The sequence below is a fragment of the Sordaria macrospora genome, chromosome 7 (genome assembly GCF_033870435.1).
Source record: "Sordaria macrospora chromosome 7, complete sequence".
NCBI classification, from domain to species: domain Eukaryota; kingdom Fungi; phylum Ascomycota; class Sordariomycetes; order Sordariales; family Sordariaceae; genus Sordaria; species Sordaria macrospora.
The window spans coordinates 3,731,944-3,747,117 of NC_089377.1; the positions used below are offsets into that span (position 1 = coordinate 3,731,944).

Sequence of the window (15,174 nt, forward strand, 5' to 3'; positions counted from 1 at the left end):
GGTGGTGTTGAGAGTGGGACATCGGTGGAGTCCAGTTTGTTAGTGCATTGCAAGTGTTAATGGGGATCAGCGAGGCCCTCTTTTTGAGTGACTACACAGTAGAACCCTTTTGGCCACCGTGCCGTAGCAGCCAAAGATACCTACGGGCTTTGAATCAGGAACTGTCTCTCTCCCCTAAGGCTCATTGCAGGACCTGGCGGATAGGGCCGGACTCTCACAAATGAAAAGGCTGCCATTCCGGAATAAGAAAGAGGTCGGCCACTTTCTAGCATTCTCGGACCTCGTCTGCTCGGTTACCGGGAGTCAAAGCGTTAAGGTCAGGCCAATTGCCCGTTGACGTTGACTGTTGAGAAGATAAACAGTTCATCTCGAGTTTCGATAATGTCTGTATAATGGAATCGCCAGGGGGGAATATCTGCCTAGCAGCTAGCTTGGTTGACCCCCAAAAGGCGACCAAACACTTTTGTCTGAGAGAAGGGAAGATGGCAGATGAAGACTTGCATCATGACCCGCATGGTTGTGGATGCGTTAACAATGTGGACTTTGTGTCGATGTTGATGTGGGATGGGATGGCTCTCAAGGATGGATGGGGATGGAATGTCGAAACGAAATGTGGGATGTGAGACAGGAATTCAGCATCTTTCCTTGGTGTGTTCCCGTCAGGGCAAGCGGCTGTGAAAGAGATCCAGCTGCCAAGAGACTAGTCGACTGACCGATCAGGACTGCCAAGGACCGACATGGACTGTCAGATTGGCAAGCGGAGCCCTTTTTTTTTCTCACTGATGGTGTCCACTCTGTCCCACATGCCACTAGTTTAACCCCTCCAACGATTGGCGAACTGAGATTGACGACAGGTTCTGCGGTCTCGGTCCGTGACCCCTCTTCATCGGTACGTACCTTTTTGTGTGGTCAATTTCTTGCATTGGATGCCGTGCGTCTGCGTCTTTTCACATTCTGCATTTTCGTTGGTTTTTTTTGAAGGCGATGATCAGATGTCATCGCACTTCGGGACGGGGCCTCGGTGGAGATTGTTTCTTTTTCGTAACAACAACGACAACAAAAAGAGGGGAAATCAGAAGCAGGAACAGAACACCTACACGTACATATAACATATGTAAGGTACAATTGAAAAACCATTGGTGTGCCTGAACATCTATCCCGTCTGCAACCTGCTGTGTATATGCCGAGGCGTATTTACAGATAGGGCAACACAGGCGAACGCGACGGCAAGTCCATGGATAGTTTCAACCACAACGTCGGATGCAACAGAGTTACCTTAGTTGAGGTCTCAGAACAGGTCTCAGACCCCTTTTTCTTGGAGTTTTTACCAGCAGTTTGGTTTCTCGGTCATTTTGCATTTCAACCGGCGTCGTCCATCAATTCCTGTCTTGGTCTGTGCCAATGATCATCACCGTTCCCAGTCATCGACCCCAAATCAAAACCGAGGATTTTCACACGCTCACGAGATCGTCAAAATTCAATGATTTTCACCCAGAGTGGTCCAGGTGGAAAGCATGTCGCTTCCGCTTAACATCCTCCCATGCAAAGTACTACACGTATCAGGCCAATGCAAATACTTGACGATACACGTGCACTCCATCTCGACGACGATGTTCACCAACAACGGACGCTAAAGCATTTGACGCCAAGCATTCGCAAACTAGGGTGAGCCACGTTTCTCCCCCAGATCTAACCTTTTTCCTCCCACATCGTGATGGAGTCAAGTTCAATCCCCCCCTTGGGATCCTCCCTCCACCCTGGCATGACATCCCAACTTGTGGTGGTTTGGGGGTTGTGAGCCCTGACTGCTGAGCCCTGATAATCAGTAGTAGCAGGCCCTGATTATCATACCAAGCCCTACGATCATGCCCACAACAACAGTGAATGTAACGCTGTACCACACGAGCAATGACACGTACACCTGCCTGCATTGGTAGTCGGAATCGCAGATTATCTCTCGAGCGAGCTATCTTGTGGCAATTTCCTATGAGGAGAGTCTCAGTGTTAGGTATGTGGTATCGTGAAACAGCTTGATATTGTGCCATCACCAACATTTGGTACACAGCACACAGCATACGTATACACTACACTTGGCATAATGTCGGCGTTATCCAGGTGATTGTCAAGGGCTAGCAACCCGATCGCGACGCTGATGTGAACAGAGGTGGACAGGGGGACAACGAAAGAAAAAAGACCCCTTCTTTGCATTTGGCCCCCCTCCTCGAATCCGACCCCGGTTAACTCCGACGAGCCGTTGCCATTCATCCGTTGCAGGCACCCACGCAGCCCATGCAGCCCACGCAACACACCCCTCGACGGCACGGCTTCGTTCCCCTCGTGGTCCCTTTCCCTCGTGTGTCTGTGATGTTCCCTTTCCATGCATGGAAGAGGAAAGATTTTCCTCTGCAACCAGGTCTCCGGGAAAGCTCAAGTTCTGGCCTGTCTTGGGGTGAGCTGTCTGGTCGCCGACTCGCCGACTTGCTAACTCTGACAGTCAAGACAGCAACGTTAATATTTAACAGGGCCGAACCCTCGTACTTATATGGCAGTTGCCCGAATAAAACCTTTCACCATGGCATGCCTGGTCAGCTCGTACATACCTTGTACGTAACCAGTTCATTTGGCAGACGGGCAGCGTCTTGCGACTATTTGCTTATGGTCAAACATCGGCTACCCAGAGGTATATGGGGACCATGTTTAGGCGGATCCATGGCACTAACACTTCCCCTCGAAGCCATCACGCTACTGCTGTTAGCACGATTTCTCATCACGATCCCTCCTTCCGTCGCTTCCCTCATGGCAGGCAGGCACCGCCGCCAGGCACCGCCAGGCACCTGCCAAACCACGAAAACATGGGGCAATCGCAAAAGTGGAGGACGGAGGGGAGTCCATCACCAACCTCCACACTGTCCACCACACCTCAAAAAAGAAACAGACAAGCCGATGAACCGAGGTTTCATCTTGGCAACTTTTTGGCCGACGGGAATACCATGTGCAGTTGAAGAGTATCTTCTCAACGGAAATATCTTCCCACGATGCCCTTACAAGTTCTTTGCTCTCACTTCGTTTCGGCCCCTCTTTTTCCCTTGACACCAGTTGCTGTCCACTTCCCGTTTACTAACTTCCCGTCACAAACCGACTGTCAGTGTAAGCGTCGCCATCGCGGTCCCGCTGCAGCCAGTTCTCCCGCTCATCTCTACTCCGTTTCAGACAATTCCATTTCGCCATCTAACCGAGTCCCATTCCGCTTTCTGTCGGATCTGTTGATCCTATCTGTCTATCTTATGTCCAACAACGGACTATAGAAGAGCTATCGCCTTGACCTTTCGATCCAAGCCTCCCAACTCACCGCGTCTCTCATCGAGTCAGTTGGACCATGGTTCTCACCACAGCACAGCCTCTACGCGGACAATGGGCTTGGATGCCCTCAGCTTTCCAAAGTTGTGATGCTCGGATCGACTTCCAGAATTGGATAAGCTTCGGTTACCACTCCAGCCCACTCCAGCCCATTGTAGCCCACTGCAATGGTGCTAACGCTGCTAAGCTAGCTTGCTGACGGACTGCAAGGTACCGGCGCAACTTAACCGTCGACCCAGTCTTGCGAACTGCCAAAAGGAGTTAATCCGGCCCAGACGCCATTTGTCTGGCACCTGCATGTCGACATTGAACAAGTGAAGCTACTGCATTGCACTGCATATCCATGTGTCATGCACATCGCACTCGCCTACGGATAGCGTGTCTTCTCAGTGGTTGAAGGGCTGCCAAGGAACAAGAGCGTTGTGGGCCCTTGATGAAGGCTCAGAGGAGAACGAACAATGGACACAGTGAGAACTGCCCGAGGACGAGGTTTCAGTCCGGAGATCGCTTCCGATTCTCTTCCTTTTTTGTCACTGTTCTTGTGTCCTAACAGTCTTAGGGTTGTCTTCAGCCTCCGTCTTTAGCAGCTGCTAGCAGTCTAGTCCGCTGTTAGAGCTGTCCATCAACATGAAACCAGTGCTTTCATTTCGTTGCCGAGTCCTTTTTCTCACAACTATCACGGGGTCGGTAAGCCCTAGATGTTAGCCGACAACAAATCACCGGTGGTCACCAACAAGCGATGACGAGCCTACGACGACTATCGATGTCTTGATACGATTCTAGGGTAAAAATGTGAAGAGGCATCTGCCCAGGCGGCCAGGCACGAACTATCAATTCCAAATGTCCGACCACAATGTCCGTTCAATCACAGTCATAGTGGCAGGGCAGGATAGGGCAAACTTGCAAGAGCCACAGCATGGGTACTATACTCTCGCTTGTCACTCGGTTCGGAATTGTAGTGTACACTATCCCACAATTACCCCCTCATCTAGCATTTTCCTCGCTCTTTCGACGTATCGGAAGCCACGACCAAAAAGCCCAGGAAGTTGAAGAACCACCGCAGCGTCCCAGCGTCCCAGCGCCGTGTCCCAGCACCCGCCAACGCGTCCATCCATCCAACAGGATGGCGGCTCGAACGGGACTCGGAAAATTCTGCGACCACAGAAAGGGTTCCGAGCTTCGGTTCATCCAATTAGCATATCGTGTTCGTTCGTCTGTCTACAGTATGGGTGCCTACCGAGCCGTTGTTGCTACCGCTATGACAAAAAGCAAAACCAAGTATTCTGGATGTTTTCTACGCCACCTACCGGCTACCGGCTACCCTTCACCGGCTTTCGAAATAACAAAAGGTATGGTAGCGAATTCTTGTCACTGTGATGATACAATGATGCGGTGATGCAAGTGAAATACCGAACCGAAACATATACCGTAGTATACATGAAGAAAAGGAGTTGGCCGGTTGCAGTCAACCATCAACCAAACCTTCATGATCTCTTGACACTTTTTGGTATACCCGCTTTGCCGGAGTTCCGGAGTTTTTAATCGACTACAACACGTGGCTAAGAAATTGCATTTCCTCGATTCAGTGCGGAAATCACTTGTCGCCAGGCACCTTGCTCGCCAGGCCCCGAATCCCCAAGCGACCTGGTACGCAGTAAAAAGGGACAAGAAAAAAAAAGTCTGGGCGATGGGAGGACGTCGCTGTGTCACGCCATGATCAATCCCCTCATCAATCTTTTGTTTGGCGATCAGTCAGTCCAGTCCCCTGAACCGAACCCTTGGGACATCAACGCAAAGTGTCAAGGAAGAACTCCACATTATCCAGGCGACCATTGCGATCCGGGGGATGAATTACCAGGGCTGGTAATTTTCAAATCGCAGACGCAAATCCTCCACGTTCTTGGACTTTTTGGAGAAGGCCCTGTTGTTCCTTTTTGCTTTTGCTTTTTTTTCCCAGCAATCGGAAGCATACTGTGTAAGTGTTGATCGGATGAGTGCCAATCATTTTTCTTCAGAACTGGTCAGACGTCAGACGTCAGACGTCAGCAACCCTTTGCGATCTTTCGGTCCTTTGCGACTTCGCTTGTGAGTTGTAACACCTGGGGCGGCATATAGTTTTCGGCAATGTCAAATCTCGTTTTCGCGACGGGATGAACTGGATGACAAAACTCAAGTGAGACAAGATGACACATCGTCGCATCGCTTCGAAGACCAAGGCGATGATACCCCACAAAAAGAAACGGGAACGTTTCAAGGATTGAAGGACGGCAGCTCAGCAGCAATGGTCGGGAGGGAAGGGAGTGGAAAGGCTTAAAAGAAATGGAAGCGAGACAAGACTCCATGATCGCCGCCACCGGCCACTACACGTATACTTATCCGGTCACCAGCAATGATTGGTGTCCGTGGTCGGTCCTGTCGTCCGTTGGTGTTGAGACACAAGAGGTTTCGACCGCCGAATCGGATGCCGGAAATACGCTGCCGGAAACCGGTTGGTGGCTGCCGTCTGCCGGGTCACCGGGTGTGGGGCGCTCTCTCCCACAGCCACAGCCGATTTATTACCCACTGCCGTCCCCAGTGCCCTCTTTGGCGATTTTACTGGTCGCCGACACGCTTCGCAAAAAGCAAAGCCCGGGAACGATATTTTCGGCGTTGCGGTGCTGAGTCCAATCGTCAAAGCCGCGAGCACCGAATGAAACCCGACAAGCGGCCGTCGACCGTCAACAGCGGCAGAGCGGGATAAAACTGGAATGGGATGAAAAGCGGGAACATTCGCCGCGCACACCACAAGACACGATGCAAATGCGGAATTGGCGGCTGGATTCGCGGATGCAGGTACGGATGGATTCATGAAAATCCACTCCTCCCGCCGCCGCGTCAGACGAACCGTGGAGCCGTCTGTCGACACTATCGAACGGACCATGGACATGTTTTGATTTGCCGAAGTTGGTGCATTTCTGACCAAAAAAAAGGGCCCCAAAAGTGAGACGGACTCCACAATTCACAAAGTTCCACCATGGCCGGACTCCATCGTTCAGTTCAGCTCGGCTTGCTTGCTCAACACGAGCCCGGAGCCGGGAGCGATTCCGGGTTTCGCAACTTGCATCCGTTCGGCTGTCAGCGTGGGAAAGCGGGAGAGCTGGAAAGGCTGGAAAAGCTGGGAATTCCACTTTCTTCGTACGCAACGATTTCACGATGCGAACGGAAACACTCACTCGAAATGGCAGGCCGGCTTTTCTTGATCCTCTTGTTGAATTGCACGATTCCCTGAAAAGTGTAGGGTCCACTGTTCCCGTTGAACTATTGTTCAGTAGTTCCAGATACTGGAGTCTTGGAGTCTTGGAGTCTTTACATTTCTTGATCTTTCTTTTTTCAGCTCACGGCAGATCAAAAGTGACGTCACGTGCGTTATTCGCTTCGTTGCCGACGATGGGATCGTGATCCTTCGCATGCAGCTTTCCAGACATTCCGGCACTGCGGACAAATTGTTGTCGCAATCCACTGTTGACACTTTTCTTCCGATGAATGGTGTTAGAGATCAAGTTTGACAATTAATTGCCTTTCAAACCACCCATTCAAACCATTCAAACCATCCAAACTCCGTCGGCGTCTCCTGTTTCAGACTCACAGGCTTCCACACATTCCAGACATTCCAGCCTTCCGCATAGCCCCTGAACGGGTCAATGGCATTGGGACTGTCATTGGACTCGAGTACCCGACTGCAACGACATCCGACTGGAAAACTGAAATACGGACCGAGGGAGGCCGGCCGGCCGAGTCGTCCGGATCCAGTAACCGCATCACCGGTCTCTGGAATAAGACTTGAGTCGGGAGCTCAACTTCATTCGGTGTTCATCGAAGAAAAGCCACTAATGGGATCGCGATCCGGCCAAATCTCCAAAAAAAACTAAAAACTTGGTTTAGATGATCTGGACAATCCTAGACCTGGCTATTTCGTAAATTCTACATGCTTCGTGTATTGCCAGGCTCATTGGATATTGACCAGGTCGGTGGATATGAGACCTGGATGCTTGATATAAGTGCCGCCGAGCCGCAATTGCAATGTTACTGTATGGCCAGGTACCCCGACCACATCCCGTTTAATGTAACCGGTGCTTTGACGGTAAAGTTGCACTAGATTGTGCTCGACCAGTCGGTTGCCATTCTCACCCAAGTCGATAAGATGCAACGAGTTGTAATCATTGCCTAAGCCGTAGTGGCCGGTAGCAACGAGCCCCACATCGACGGCGTTCCCTTTGTTCGCGTGTGCGGCAGGAATTCCAAGTGTGGAGGCATTTCCGATGACCTCCTGCCATGTTGCCAGGCTGCCAGGTTGCCGTGACCCCCAACTTGAATTGAAGGACTTAAACGACTCAAACGGCGCGAAGGACCCAAAGACCAAATGAGCCGCAATGTCAAGGTCAAGGACCCGGACTGAGCCTCAAATTGGGTCAACATAGCTCAAGGTCAAAGGTTAAGTAAGTGTAAGTCAAGGACTACCATAGGGCCCCAAGACTGGGACGGTGAGAGTTGTAAAAGTCAGAAGGGGTGCATATCTCTATGCAGTAGGTAGCTCCATCTCGCACCAATTCAGGGTCTTTGAAGATTAGAAATATCCCAACCATCAACACAAAAACATCAAACTCGAAGATTGAGACTCCAAACTTCAAAATGGAAAAAGATTGGGGCCCAGAAACCGATGGGTGGAGGATTGAACAAAATGCAGATCCCCGAAGTCCGTCCGATGAGCGACTCCAAAACTGGTTTCCAAAACCGATAATGATGATGATTTGCATTTGCTTGCTAGCTCATGGTGCAAATAATTGATCGAGAACCTTTGCGGCTGACGCTTTGCCCTTAGTTTGGCAGTTTGGCTCCGTTCTCCTCGAGTTTGGCTCAATTCGCATTAGCTTTCCAGGGTCTTGGGTCCAAGAATCAACATCGATCGACGACGCCAAAAGGCTTGGGCATCACCGGTCCTTTGGATAACTCCTCAAAAAGGACCCAGGAAATCAAAAGGGGATCCGAAAAGCTTGAATTTCCATTTCTTTTATCGGAGACGGGATGCCCTCCCTGTTGCGGTGTAAGTTGCAAGGCTCATCGTTGTTTGTGTCCTGGTTCGCACCTGGACTTTCAACGGGTCAGTGGGGGCTTCAACGGGGCTTCGATGAGGGCACGAAATGACAATGGAATGCTTTCCGCTATGAAATACACATTGGAGAGAATGGAATGGATTGCGATGGAGCGAATGGAGCGCAATGGGGCTCTTTGTATTTCGGGATCTTGTGGTCTTCAGCTGTTCCTGGTGTTGTTTTTTTTGGCGTTGTTTTCCGCTCTTTTGGCGGTGTTTGGCACGAGAACACACCACCAAAAGGCACTATTGTCGCTACAAGGTCAGGGCCGCGAGCTTGAGCCCGCCATGAGGACGGACTAAACACAAGCGAAATGGCCATTCTCAACCTTCCGCGAATTTGCGGTCATGCCAGGCGCTCGAGTCATGCCCGTTCGATTGCCCTTCGATTGACAAGGCTTGACGAACTCCGGACTCCGGGCAAGCGAAACCGAAGTGGTTGGAAAATGCGGTGCTACCGGGGAATGTGGTTTTGTAGAATTTCGATCCCGTCTCGATTTGCGATTACAATGATGCGGTGATGCGGTGACCGATGAGTCAGTGACGCGGTGAGCCGATTACACCGACGATGGGTGACGGTGAGTGACGGCGCAAAAGGGAATGGGGGAACCGGCAGTTCAAAGGGAGCTGAACATGTCAAAGAAGCGAACGGGATCGGCGGTCCGCACCGTACCGTAGTTTTCAGCTGGCTCAAGAAGGACCGGACTCCGCGCCAAGACCGGTCCGGCCGGGTTCGGACTGATGTTGAGGGTTATGGTAAACTGGAAGAGGCTCGAGGCTTGGAGTTGATTACGAGCTCAGTCCGGTCAGAGTAAAAAAAAAAGTAAATTTGTAGATGACGGGCTAGCTATGAAATGGTCGTGAATTCGTAAGATGTCGGTCGACAGTTGCGGTTCTCGGTTTTTGACGAACCGCAACCGTCGTGACACTCAACGAACTGTTCACCGCACGATAGCATAGACGCTGACAAGCAACTATGGAAACAGGAACCAACCCGCTTTAGCTGTCTCCTGCTTGCCTACTTGAATCTCAACGTCTATACTATCGTGCGGTGAACAGTTCGTTGAATGTTGTTTGAACAGACTGAACTTGGACTACCTATCAGACAGAAAGTAAGAGAGCATGAAGACCAAAAACAAGTAGGAAAGTAAACGATGAACAAATATGACAAACAAACAAACAAACTTTGATACCATCCAACTGACCAACGTGTTCAACCAAGAAACAGAAAACCCGCAGACCGAGAGATAACCGCTTTGGCCTTTGATCCTGAACCTCTGAACACAACATGAAAACCAAGGAGCCACATGAAAACCCGTTCCGGAGGCCGGCAGACCGCATCTTCCAGCAAAGTCCGCCGCCGTTCCTTTGCCCCCATGATCCCATCCCTCCTCATCCTACTTCATCCTCCCACCCATACTAAACCGTGTCCCTTGCCCTACACTTATCTCCCTCCACCCTTACACTCGGTCCAATTGTCTCTCACTCATAGCCCCCCTCATCTTCTTGCCTTTTGCCTCTTCAGCGCTGCGAGTTTATTCTCACAAGCCGACGTCTCCTTTCCTTTCGGAGGGGTCTGATGTCTCTTCAAGAAATCGTTCCTGCCCGCCCTGAGTTCCGTCCCGCATGCGGGGCAGGCAATCGGGTCCACTGGCAGCCCGATTTTCTTTGCATACTCGCTGTGGGTGGTGCCGTAGTGTTTCTTGAGCTCCTTGGAGTGACCCCTGTAATTGCAGTGTCCGTATCGCACGGGATCGTCGATGGCGGCTCGGCAGCGCTTTTTGGCGGGATGTCGCCTGTTGGAAGAGGTTGAAGAGGAGGGGGATGGGGCAGATGACGAGGATGGAGATGGCGAGAGCGTGTAGCTGGTGGATGGGGAGATTGGGGTTTGTGGGATTGTTACTGGGGATGAGGATTGGGATGGGAGAGAAGTCGGTGTTGGTGGGAGTTGAGACGGTAGTGGCACCTGAGAAGGTGGGTAGTGAGACGGCAATAGCCAGGCACCGTTTATAGGCGCCATGGGGACCATCATTGTCCCCTGTGGTGTGGCTGTCAGTGTAGCGTGCGTGAGTTGTTGGTTGTAAAGTTCCTGCGTGAGTAACTCGTGGTCGATGGACAGCGGATATTCAATGAGTGACTGCTGTTGAAAGAGTGTGGAGTCCAGTGGGTGCTGTTGTTCATATACAGAAATGAAAACTTCCTCTCCACCATACACATATCCCTCGCCCCCTAACTGATCATGATTTTGTTGCAATGAGAATCCCTCAAGGTGTGGTGTAGCCAACCCATGGGCATGGGGCGAAGGCCAAACCAGCTGTTGTGATTTCTTTTCAGAATGGCTCCTACACTATGTCTCGGAGCTGGGATTGACGTTGCGCTGCATCATGATCGCTGAGGGGTTGGGGATAGAAGGCATGGTGTTGAGGCCGAAGTCTTGGCCCTGGCTCGTATCGAACTGCATTTGGTTGAGCGTCTCGAAGAAGTCGTTCTGGAGAGCAATCTCATTGGATGACATGGGGTTCCCCATGTCCCAAGACACAGGCGTCACTTCGAGAGTCCCGTGGTGGCCGGTGGCTACCATGTTGTGCATAGTGTCACCAGCGCTCGGGGCGGTGGGCACGTGTGCCACATGAAATTCGGGTTGCTCCAGCTCTTGAGAGGTGAACCCGACGTCCCTAGAGGGACTATTGGCCGAGCTTCCGGCGTACGACGAGAAGCCGGAAGAAGTGGATAGTGACTCGACGACAGATGGAGAACGGGCCGAGCCGTTCGCATCGACAGTACTACAGTCATTCAGGTCCACGAAGTTCGGCGTGGGGACCGCTGCAACTTGTTGTTAGATCTTGCATGACACCGTTGTGGGTAGGGTAACGGGGGCAAGTACCTCCATTCAAGGGTAACATGATCAGCCGGGGGTCGATACACAGAATCACCCCATCTCCATCTCCATGTGAAACGCTGCCGTTCATGGCGTCAGACCGAGTCCGCAATGAGCGGATCGAACACGGGGTGTGCGTAGGTATTGATGTGACCAAGGTGTGATTTGTGATGTCGCTTGTCGTATGGCTCAATGGCGTTGCCCAGCACAAAGAGGTCTGATGGGGGCATGAGTAAGAAAAGAGAAGAGGGGGAGGGGGAACAATCGAAGTCTACCAAGGCGAGAGGCCTTTAAGTGTTCCACCTTGACAGCTCTTGGCAAAGAAGACGCCCCGGGGCCTGGGTAGAAAAAATGACAGAAACGTAAAGACGTCAACAGAGAAAAAGTGCTGCCGAGTGTGTTGTTTGAGGTTGTCGGCCTCTCCCGCAAGTGGACAGTGACGGCGGTCTCGAGAAACGGACGACGTCTCTTGAGAGGTGAAGAAAAAGTGGAGACTTCGGGCCTCTCGCAGATGGTCGGTTATCTCGCATGCAATATTGTGCGATATGGTCCGTGCAGGAGCAGCCATTCCAACCCTGAGGAATGATTTCTTGAGAGCAGGGAAAATGAAGAAGAGGAATGGCCTGCCGTTCCAGGTCTGAAAACTTCAGAAATGGACAATTAGGGCCGAGTGCTCCGTCCACTGGTTACAAACCTCTTGTCTCCAACCTTTCTTCAACTTGAAACTGCTTCAATGAAAGGACCCGAGCACGCCGAGGAAAGAGACCCGAGGAACGGCGGGGAAAAGACCTCGATGGCAGTCGTCACCCATCACACTGTCGAGCGGTTGATTCAATTGATTCGTCTCTCAAATAGCGACCAATTTACACACCCGAATGTCTTACAAGACGTGTCTCGACTTTGTTTGCAATTTCCAGAACCGGTCCCCGCCGTAGGTCTCGATGTGCACCATCCCGCATCTGCGCGGCTTTGTGTCGTGTTTGTTGTGGATATTTCTGTCTGCTTAGGGTTGGTTTGTTTCTGTCTGTCCCGTTTCAACGGATATTATTGGTTCATCCACTAACACGAAACTGGACAGCGTGGCTGATGGAGAGGCACCGTTGGTGGGGATGGACCGACGGGAACGATGCTGAATGTCATCCAATATTCAATTGTTTGATCTCAACCACATCTGGACGGCTTTTTAACGCCTTATCTTGACGACATGTGTTGATATCCAAACACCAAGCCAAACAGCCAACGTGGTAAAAGGAAGGTCGGGAAGAAAGACAGGAAAGATGTCTCAGATGGTTGTTGTCCGTTATTGCGCTGACTCTGCCAAAGATCATCCATCAAATCCGCCGACGCCCGTTCGGCTTTTCCACACCAGCCAGCCACATTGCCCGCATAATCACCAAAACCACCATCAGAACATCAGGATCTGGCACACATACTTCGGCAAGAGCAACCGGGATATTGAAGATCGTATCCCCAAGTTCCAAGGACAACACATTTCCCACGCCATCGCTGGAACTGCCCTTCCGCTCCCGGCCGCCAACCATGGTATCCATTCAATTCGCAGAAATCCAACAAGGCAAGCTAGTTGAGCTGGCACCCAAAATCCTCCACCGTTTCTACGAGCCTATCATGCTGCTAGAAGCACTCAGTGAATCCGCCGGCGAACCATCATCAATCCCGTCCGGGTCCAAGCCCGTTGAAGACAAGGATCCCAAACAGCTCTTCCACGCCTTCGTTTACAAACTAGCTCATGTCTGTGATCGGGAAAAGGGAGGGGAAACGGTGACGTCCATCATGATCCTCGATGAAAGCAATGTGTTGGCGGATGAAACGAAGTTGACCTACGTCTTTGGCGTCAACCAAGCTACGCATGAGCATCTTGAGCGCACTTCGCTGTTTCTGCGAACGATTCTGCAAAAGGTTGCCGGTGCTCCGCCAAAGACTGACGCCAAGGGCAGAAATGCAGCCGAGAGGGAATTGAGACAGATAGTTCTGAGGTTCAATCGGCCGAGAGTGAGGTTCTACCTCAAGTCATTGAAGAACAAAGCAGAGTTGTGTCTGACGCAGTGTCTGGCCCAAGATAATGAGGAGGATCGTGAGATCGCCAAAGGGTTGCAGAACTTGCTCGACTTAGGGGACTACATGGACACGGATATGACGCCCGAGGCAGAGTGTAAGTCACCAACAACGCGTGCCGCCACACATCCTTCAAGAGTGACGGTGAGCCGTGACATACAGTACGAGCCACCAAAAGCTAACGACGGCAGACGACAAAACGTGCAAAATCATCATCCATCAACTGGCAAACACCTTCTCCTCCAAACGACTCAAAGATATTCTTGTCGCCCGCTCCGACGCCGGCCGTACCGCCATGAAAGGCCATACCAGCATGGAATGTTGGTCTGACCTGGTACACACCGCCCAGCGCATCCTGGCCTACCACGGTTCGGTACAGTACTTCTTCCGAGCCCGTGATGAGTGGCCACAGCTCTTCCAAAGCAAAATCGAAATCCTCGTTCTTTTTTCAGGCAATGTCCGAGACGCTCCGCGACGAAACAAGTCTTTCACAGCCAAGAGCATCGTAGGCCGCATGACGTCCAACAAAAAACTACTAACCATCTTCAAGCGCTTCGTTGAAGAGTTGCAGCTCCTCGATCTCGACGACAGGCTAGTAGAGGCCTACAATACAAACACAGACATGGCCGTGCACTCGGAAGTGCTGTTGCACCATTGGCTCCTTACAGACCACGGGAAAGGCGAAATTAATCCGTCCATGTTCTTCAACTCTTGGCCTTATATCGGTAGCAGCAAGCCTACCTGCAAGCTGTGCAAGTACTACTTTGAAGAGTCGCGCTCAGGCATCGAAGCTCGACCTTCACACGGGAACATGTACCCTAAATGGCGATTACCAGACGTCTACGACTCCCATGACTCCGAAGCCGTCAAAAGGAGACAGGTCATTTTAGATCGGATTCTACAGCGCGTCAGGACCGAAGTGTTTAACGCTATCAAGAAAAAGCGCCCGCTGAACTATAAACAAGAAGACTCGAACACTTGGTCGGCTACGATGCATCTCGATGACCGCTGGACGCAGAATCATACCGAGACAGACGCTGGGACGAGGGCAGGAACGGTAGCGGATTGGGCCGAGAACGCCTCTGTGGTTGTGCATCGAGCGGATGCGGAGCCGGCGCCGGGAATTATGAATGATGTTGATAGTGTCGCATCACTGGATCCCGAAAAAGTTACTGTTGATGACCTCCGGGGGTATGCCCGGCGTGAAGGGGTTCCGGTTGAAGACGAGGTCGGTATGCTTACCCATGACGGCATGGAGGGAGATGAAGAGGATGAGGAGGACGACGATGATGACGATGTGGGAGGGGCGGTGCTCTAAGCTTTGGAAGAAGAATCATGCGCAAGGTCTTAAAACCGCATTGCATCATTGCTTCATCAACTTTGATGCCCATACCCACCAAACGGAAGCAGTTTCCATGAATGCTTCTCATGCCTCGCCAACCCCCAACATCTCACACTCAACACTGGCCAGTATAAACGGCCCAACCCCAACCACAACGAGTTCTCAACCCTATTGATGCCCGTGTAATACTGTCAACTTTGTCAGCACATGTCGTTCTCTTCAACCTTTTCTTCCAAGTCCCATCACCGGAAACACCAGGTTACCGCAGAGAAAGATCGAAGTAACTCACCTCAAAATCCCCCTTCCCATCTAAACTCCCCACCCTAACCGTCCCTTCCCAATTCAACACTTCCTGTCCATCACCTGTCCCGTTCACAACCTTCACAAATCTTTCCA

General features: G+C 51.4%; 2 protein-coding genes across 2 annotated transcripts; one reads left to right on the forward strand and one right to left on the reverse strand.

Annotated features, from left to right (window-relative positions):
* Positions 1-9,470: 9,470 nt before the first annotated feature.
* SMAC4_07586 (uncharacterized protein) lies at positions 9,471-11,823 on the reverse strand. Its single transcript, XM_003347984.2, has 2 exons — positions 11,370-11,823; positions 9,471-11,308 (listed from the first exon to the last, which is right to left on the reverse strand). Exons 1-2 carry the CDS (start codon positions 11,452-11,454, stop codon positions 10,833-10,835), a joined length of 561 nt encoding a protein of 186 aa, XP_003348032.1. The 5' UTR covers positions 11,455-11,823; the 3' UTR covers positions 9,471-10,832.
* A 398-nt stretch (positions 11,824-12,221) lies between these two features.
* SMAC4_07587 (uncharacterized protein) lies at positions 12,222-14,754 on the forward strand (the record flags this gene model as incomplete). The annotated part of the gene is made up of 3 exons (XM_003347985.2): positions 12,222-12,371; positions 12,442-13,533; positions 13,628-14,754. Exons 2-3 carry the CDS (start codon positions 12,903-12,905, stop codon positions 14,752-14,754), a joined length of 1,758 nt encoding a protein of 585 aa, XP_003348033.2. The 5' UTR covers positions 12,222-12,371; positions 12,442-12,902.
* Between the last annotated feature and the right edge of the window lie 420 nt (positions 14,755-15,174).